Source organism: Rhinopithecus bieti, unplaced genomic scaffold (assembly GCF_001698545.2).
Source record: "Rhinopithecus bieti isolate Rb0 unplaced genomic scaffold, ASM169854v2 scaffold_47256, whole genome shotgun sequence".
In the NCBI taxonomy this organism is placed as follows: domain Eukaryota; kingdom Metazoa; phylum Chordata; class Mammalia; order Primates; family Cercopithecidae; genus Rhinopithecus; species Rhinopithecus bieti.
The window spans coordinates 9,225-17,509 of NW_016819014.1; the positions used below are offsets into that span (position 1 = coordinate 9,225).

General features: G+C 37.7%; 1 protein-coding gene across 2 annotated transcripts in view; it reads left to right on the plus strand.

Moving 5' to 3' along the window:
* The first annotated feature begins 946 nt into the window (after window positions 1–946).
* LOC108519190 (S phase cyclin A-associated protein in the endoplasmic reticulum-like) overlaps window positions 947–8,285 on the plus strand; it is a 121,247-nt gene continuing 113,908 nt past the window's right edge. For both annotated transcript variants that reach the window (XM_017858030.1, XM_017858029.1), the window contains exon 1: window positions 947–1,080. In XM_017858030.1, coding sequence (XP_017713519.1) covers window positions 1,054–1,080 — 27 coding nt within the window. In that variant the 5' untranslated portion in view covers window positions 947–1,053. The remainder of the gene's footprint in view (window positions 1,081–8,285) is intronic.

Sequence of the window (8,285 nt, forward strand, 5' to 3'; positions counted from 1 at the left end):
CAGGCACTCATCCATGTTCCGCCTCCAAGCAGTGTGGTGTCCACTCCCTAGAACTCTGGGGTCTTATCTTACACAGAGAGCCTCTGGTTTCTCCTTATGGGTGCTCTCTTCTTCCATGATCTTCCTTGTCCTGGACCATGAGATCTGGCAACACAAACTTTGATAGAGCCCTTTTCCTTTTTTTTTTTCTGGGTATTATTTGAAGAAGCAAAAGTTCCTGGATGACATCTAGTCCTTTTTTTTTTCTTTTCTATTATTTATTGTTTTTATATATTTGCGTGTTTTTGTTTTGTTGTTGTTTGTTTTTGTTTTTGTTGTTTTTTGTGAGGCGGAGTCTCGCTCTGTCGGCCGGACGGGAGGTGCAGTGCCAGAGTCTCGAGCGTCGACTGCAAGCGGTCCGGCGTGCCCGGGGTTTTACGCCAGATTCTCGCGCTGCCTCAGCCTACCGAAGTAGCACTGAGAGAAAAACCGGCGCCGCCCGCGCGTCGAGCGCCGAAAGACTAGATTGTTTGTATTATTTAGTAGAGACGGGGTTTTTCATACCGCCTCGTTAGCCAGGATGGTCCTCGATCTCTCCTGACCTGGTGATCCGCTTCCGCTTCGGCCTCTCCCAAGCGCTGGGAGTTTACAGGCTTGACACCCGCCCGAACCCGCATGTCGACATCTAGTCTTTCAGAAACTGTCATAGACTAGTAAATATGTTTCCATTATCTGCAACTGCAGCTAATAGAAATTAGTAAGAGTTATTAGGTACCAATGAACACTGGGCTTTGGGTGAAAATTATAAGCTTTTATATCTAGCTGATGGGCCTTGTACCTAATAGTATTTGGCTTGGTTTTTTAGAGTGATTTCCATCTCATGCCTGTTGCTTTTGTACCATTCATTTTATGTATTTTTAATTGTTTAAAGAAGAGCTGCTCGGGTTTTATAAGTGGTGTTTTTCTCCTTCTTTTAGGTCTCTCTGCAATGCAATCAATGTTTACAACCTCACCTGCAATAACTGTTCAGAAAACTGCACTGATGTTCTGTTTAGTAACAAGATTACCTTCTTAATGGACCTCCTGATACACCAGTTGACGGTATGTAATATTATTGCTTTGAGTTAGAAGCAGTTGATGTTTGAGAAATAGTCCCTGTGGAGAAAACTAAAAGAATTCAACTTATTTACTCTCCAGATGGGGGGAAAAAAAAAGAAGAAAGTGAAGATGACTGTGAGAATAGAGACTGGCAGACAAACTTAATAATTTGAAATTTTTACATTGAATTCTTTTAATTTCCAATATTTAATGGATAATAGACTTATAACACTTGCTAAGGTTACGGATTTACATAGTTAGACTGGGTCTTTGGAATCAGTTGGATGCAAAGCCAAACCTCTAAAGCCACAGGAATGAGTACTGTAGAAAGGAAGAATGTTAGGAAAGCCTCAAAACCTCTCTTGCCAGGTTAAGTTAAAAGGGTCAGTTTAAGAGGACTTTTTGATGGATATTTAGATTATTTTAGAAAAGAAAACTCCTCTGTTAGAAAGGGGAAAACTTGTTATATTGTTGAAATGGGAACAAGCAGCCAATTGTCACCTTAAATTTTACTTCAGTTCACAGATGTTGAAAGAGGTAAGCTCAGTATAACAGCCAAAGGTTTAAGTATGTCAACTGGAGTCGCCAGGAGTTTCCTGGTGAAGTTTCTAAGCCCCTGAGGTATCAGCACAAAATAGCTCTCAAGCTGCAAGTTTATAACAGAAGAGACTTATTTTTCAGAACCGATTTACTTTTACTCAGCACACAGCTCTAATAACTCTTCCTTAGGAAAACTACAAGCTTTTGCCTCTTATCTGGTTCATTCCTATGCATTTTGCAGTCCTTAACCAAGGCTTAATGTTACCTTCTTCATGAAATCTTCCCCAGCTTGACTCTTCCCCCAAATTCAGGTTAAGTATACTTCTTATGTGATCTTAGGTATTACATCTCTGATAGAATTGATCACATTGAACTGTATCTAACTATTTTCTTGTCAGTTTCCCCCACTAGCCATAAAATCGATGAGGACAGGAAGTAAGTTATCGCTATCTCCAAGATTCTAACATAGGACCTGGCACTTAGTAGATTCAGTAGATCATTGTCTGTATGTATGGGTGAATAAATGAATTTTGATACATCGCAAGCTGAAAATCAGAAATGGAATTATGAAACCTTTACAGTCAGACATATTGACATTGAAAGGGAATAGCAATAAGGGAAAGCAACAAAAATACAGATCTGGAACTGTTGCACAATACAGTTGCACAATAAAAAAATGGATTTTTATAGTGATGATAGTGAGTCATCAAAGGCTACATTATATATGATTTTGTCAAAAAATAAGGCATTAAAATATGAGTAAGATATTTTAGCAAAAAAAAAAATCTATCAGAAATGTTTGAAAGGCAGCACAAGGAGAAAAGATAACGTTTGTTGTATGGCCTTATATCCCAGGCATTTTAATATATTTGCTTCATTTGATTTTGAAAACAGCTTCTTAAAGTCAGTATTACTATTCCATTTCACAGATGAGGAAACTTGAGTCCCAGAGAGGTTGACTTGCCCAAGGCTACATAGATACTAAGTCAGAAAGCCAAGAATCAGACCTAGGTGTGTCAAACCCAAGTTGGGGGCATTCTGCACAATAACTGACTAATGTTTTTCAAATACGTCAATATCATGAAAGACAAGGAAAAAGTGAGGAACTGTCACAGAATTGAGGAGAGTAACGAGACATAACAATTAAATGTAATGTATGATCCTGGACCACAAAAAGGACATCAATGGGAAAACTTGGAAATTCAAGTAAGATCTATAGAATAGTCTGTTTTATTGGCTCAATGTTAGTTTCCTCCTTTCAATTATTATACTATGTTTTTGTAAGATGTTAACAGTAAGGGACACTGGGTTAAAGGAATGCTCTATTTTTACAACATATTTGTTTACTTAAAATTACTTCAAAACAAGAATAAAAAAAAAAACTTCATGCTCTCCTATCATTTTATACTGCATCATCTGGAAGAATTTACTCCATGAAGCTTATTCTATGTTGGTGGTGGAAGAAGAGACATTACTTTGAAGAGAACAAGTAATGAAAGAGAATGGCGTTTGAAATGCGAGGGAATGAACAAGAAGACTGAAAGAATCTTGGTTCTGCATATATATAGATGTCATGTGTCATAATATAGATGACATATTGTCTTAGTCTGGGCTGCTATTACAAAATACCATAGACTGAGTGGCTTATAAACAACAGAATTTTATTTCTCACATTCTGTAGTCTGGAAGTTCAAGATCAAGGTACCACCATAGTCAGGTTATGGTGAGGGCCCTCTTCCAGATTTCAAACTGCTGACTTGTCACTTTATCCCCAGATGGTGAAAAGAGTGCAAGCTAATTCTCTGGCCTCTTTTTATAAGGGCACTAATCCCATTCATGAGAATTCCATCCTTATGACCAAATTACCTCCCACAGGCCCTGTCTCCAGGTATCATCACATTAAGCATTATATTTCATCATGTGAATTTGGGAGGGACACAGCATTCAGACCCTAGTACATACAGTAAATGATATGATGGCAGCCTGTGTAGAATACTCTGGGAGCACAGAGAAAGATATTCAGTGATCCTCCCTGGAACATCACGAAAGAGGGACGTTTAAGTTAGTTCGCAGCTCCTCATAATAGCTCTCATTTATTAAGTACCAACCGTGGGCCTGGAGCTGGTAAGTACCTTGATCATTTTCTTCTTCTTTGAAAGCCCTAGTTCCCTTTGAATAATAAAGCCCTAGTTCCCTTTGAATAACTTTCATTGTAACCCAAGGTTTCTTGACCTCAGAAAAGCTTTTAATCTCTCAATGGATTTGACCACATTCTATGTTTATTCTGCCCATCAATTTTGCTCAGTTTGGAACTGGGATCCTGGGACATTAGTTTGCCAAACACATTTTATCCTTTTTTTCCTTATACATGGCACTTTCTGAGTTTTTTCGTTCCTTTTGGGCTCTTTATTTTATCGCCGTCGATTCTTACTGTTGCTGTGACTGGGTTTGTGGCATTGAGTAAAGCAGGATGTGTTTCCTGGTTTGGGGTGGTTGGTGATGGTGATTGATTATGTTTCTGAAAATCACTTGAGTGTATTTTCATTTTTCTTGCTAACCAGTTTTAATTTACATGTAACTGAAATATGGACCACTGACTTGTTAGTATCCTTTAAATAAGGGATGAAAAAATAGTGATCAATACATTTTCCAACAAAAATAGAAAAAAGCATAAAAGAAGCTAATTAATTGTGATCTGGTGTTATTTATAAGACAATTGATTATCATCAGCTACTTCAGTCTTTCTGGTTGTTTCACAAACCCAGATGGTTTAGGAGACGTTTTTCTTCTAGCCACTTGGAGTTTGTTTTGGCACTCTTGTATTTCATTTTAATTACTATTTCCAAAACATTGTACAGATGCCTGGGTTATAGAGGTGAATTGGACACAGTTCCATCACTCTAGAAGCCCACAGTTAAGGAAGAAAGAAATTGCATATGCAAGTATTAATGACTATAAGAAGCTGTGAGAAGTTCTATAATGTTATCAGAGCTACAAAGTAGCTCAGACAACCTAGTAGAGTACCTAGCACATAATAGGTGTTTGTTCAGTATTTGATGAATGAATGATACATTCTAACTTGGGGGAATTGGGAAGATTTGGAGGAAGAAGTTTAATTTGATCATACCTTGAATACTTTGAACCCAGGAGTTCAAAGCTACAGTGTGCCATGATTGTGCCTCTGCACTCCAGTCTCAGCAACAGAGTGAGATCCTGTCTTTAAAAAAAGAAAGAAAAAAAAGACACCCAACTCTCAGCTTCTCTGGGAGGGAGAGAGAAGAGTGGAGCATGTGTACAATATCCCAGCTTTTTGGAAGGCTGCCTGAGAGACTACTATCTGTCTTGCCTGACTTGGGGCTAGCATATTTTGGATGCTGCTGAGAACAACGAAGAGCAGGGAGGCTTGCTGCCATAAAACTAGAGAACATGCAATGTGTATTAGTCCGTTTTCACACTGCTATAAAGAACTACCTGAGACTGGGTAATTTATAAAGAAAAGAGGTTTAATTGATTCACAGTTCTGCAGGCTGTACAGTCCTTGAGAAACTTACAATCATGGCAGAAGACGAAGGGGAAGCAGGTACATTTTACATGGCTGGAGAAGGAGGAAGAGAGTGAAGGAGGAGATGCTACACACTTTTAAACAACCCGATCTTGTGAAAACTCACTATCACAGAACAGCAAGGGGAAAATCTGCCCTGTGATCCAATCACCTCCCACCAGGCCCTTCCTCCAACATTGAAGGTTACAGTTCAACATGACATCTGGGCAGGAACACAAATCCAAACCATATCACAGTGCTAAAGACAGATACCAGCAGAAGGAAGAGATTATGATCACTTAAATAAGAAAGCAGCAAGCATCTCTAGTTGAGAAAGTGCGTACATAGGCCTAGAGAAGTTGTATCCCCACCAAAGTTTGCAGAGGTCCTCAGAACCCCTAGCTGAGCTGATTAGTGAGGGTTTTCCACACTACAAAAGCCAGTTCATAAACACTGGAAGAACTGGCTTTTTTTTGTGAAGTGCACAGATCCCAACAAAGCTTTCAAGACATAGGAAGAAACAGGGAAACATGGCGCAAAGAAAGGAGCAAAATAAATCTTCACAAACCAACCCTAAAGAAACAAAGACATGAATTACCTGACAAAGGATTCAGAATAACCCTCATAAAGATGCTCTGTGAGCTAAAGGTAACAATGTATGAGCAAAATGAGAATATCAACAAAGAGACAGAAAATTCACACAAAAAAAAGAACCAACAAATTTTGGAACTGGAGAATATAATAGCTGCACTGAAAAATTCACAATAGGGGTTCAACAGCAGACTCAGTCAAGCAGAAGAAAGAAACAGCAAACTAAAGACAAGTTATTTGACGTTATCCACCCAGAGGAAAAAAAGAAAAAAGAATGAGAAAGAGTGATGAAAGCCTAAAGGATTTGTGGCATACCATCAAGCCAACCCATATACACATTATAGAAAGTTCACAAGAAGAAGACAGAAAGGAATGGGCAGAAAGTTTACTTAAATAATGGCCCAAAACTTCCCAAATCTGGGAAAGAAAATGGACATCCAGTTTCAAGAAGCCTAAAGGACCCCAAATAAGATCAACATAAAGAAACACACACCAAGACACATTATAATAAAATTGTCAAACTCTCAAAGACAGTAAGAGAATTTTGAAAACAAAAAAGTGACTTGTCGTTTACTAGGGAACACACATAAGACTATCAACATATTTCTCAGCAGAAACCCTGCAGGCCAGAAGGGAGTGGAGGGATATATTCAAAGTGCCAATTAACTGATCTTTGACAAGATTGCCAGGAATACACAGCAGGAAAAAGATAGTCTTCAATAAATTGTGTTGGGAAAATTGGATATCCACATGCAAAAGAATGATATTGGACCCTTATCTTACACCATACACAAAAATAAACTCAAAACTGATTAAAAACTTAAATGTAAGACTTGAACTTTGTTAAACTCCAAATTAAAACATAGGGGAAAACCTTCATAACATTGATCTTGACAGTGATTTATTGGATATGACACCAAAGCAGGGGCAACAAAAGCCAAAAATAGATAAATGACACTATGTTAAACTAAAAGCTTCCGCGTCAGAAGAAACAATAAACAGTGCAGAAAGGCAATGTACAGAATGAAGGAAAATATTTGTAAGCCATGTCTGATAAAAGGGTGCTGTGGGCTGAATGTTTGTATCCCCAGAATTCATATGTTGAAACCTAATCACCACTGTGATGGAATTAGGAGGAGGGGCCTTTGAAAGGTGATTCGATCATGAGGGCAAAGCCCTCATGAATAGGATCAGAACCCTTATAAAAGATGCCACAGAGAGCTGCCTTACCCCTTCTGTCAGGTGAGGTCATAACTGGAAAGCGCCTTCTATGAACCAGAAGGCACCACTTCTGCCAGCATCTTGATCTCAGGACTAACTTCTTCCTAACTTCTTGAACTGTGAGAAATAAATTTTGTTTGTTGTTTATAACAGTATTTTGTTATAGCAGTTCAAATGGAATAAGTCAGAAGTTAATATCCAAAATATGTAAAGAACTACAACTCAATAGCAAAAATATATGATAATCAATTAAAAATGAGCAAAGGCCTTAAACAGACATTTCTTCAAAGAAAATATACAGATGAACAACAGATATATGAAAAGATGACCAAAATCACTAATCACTGTGAAAATGCAAATCAAAACCACAATGAGATATCACCTCATACCTGTTAGGATGGCTGTTATAAAAACAAATCAGAAAATAAGTATTGGTGGGAGTGTGTTGAAATTGGAAACGTTTGCACTTTTGGTGCAGCCACTAAGGAAAAAAGTACGGAAGTTCCTCAAAAAAAATAAATAAAAAACAACTACCATATGATTCATCAATCCTGCTTCTGGGTATTTATTCAAAATAATTAAAATTGGGATCTTGAATAGATATCTGCACTGCCATGTTCACCTTAGCATTATTCACAAGAGCCAAGAGGTGGAAACACCTAAATATTCATCAACAAATGAGTGGGTAAAGAAAATGTGGCATATATAATTGACCCTTAAACAACACGAGTTTGAACTGCATGGGTCTATTTATGCATAGATTTTTTTTCAACCAAACATGGATCAAAAATGCAGTATCCATGGGATACAAAAACCCATACATATGGAGGATTGACTTTTCATATATGCAACTTCCACAGAGCTGACTGCAGGACTGAGAACAGGCAGATTTCGGTATACAGAGGGAGCACTGAACCAATCCCCTGTGTATACTGAGGGACAACTGTACAAACAATGGAATATTAATCTACCTTTAAAAAGAAGGGAATTCTGTCATATACTGTAATGTATAAACCTTGATGACATTATAAGTGAAATAAGCCAATTACAAAGAGAAATACTGCATGATTCTACTTAAATGACATATCTAAAAGAATCAACCTCATAGAAACAAAGTAGAATGGTGGTTGCCAGGGACCAAGGAGAGGGGGAAACAGAGTTGTGTAATAGGTTTAGAGTTTCAGTCATGTGAGACGAAAAAGTTCTAGAGATCCGTTTTACAACAGTGTGCATATAGTTAACAATATTGTAATATGCACCTAAAAATGATAAAGAAAATTTATGTTATGTGTCTTTTTACAAAAAAAAAAAAAAA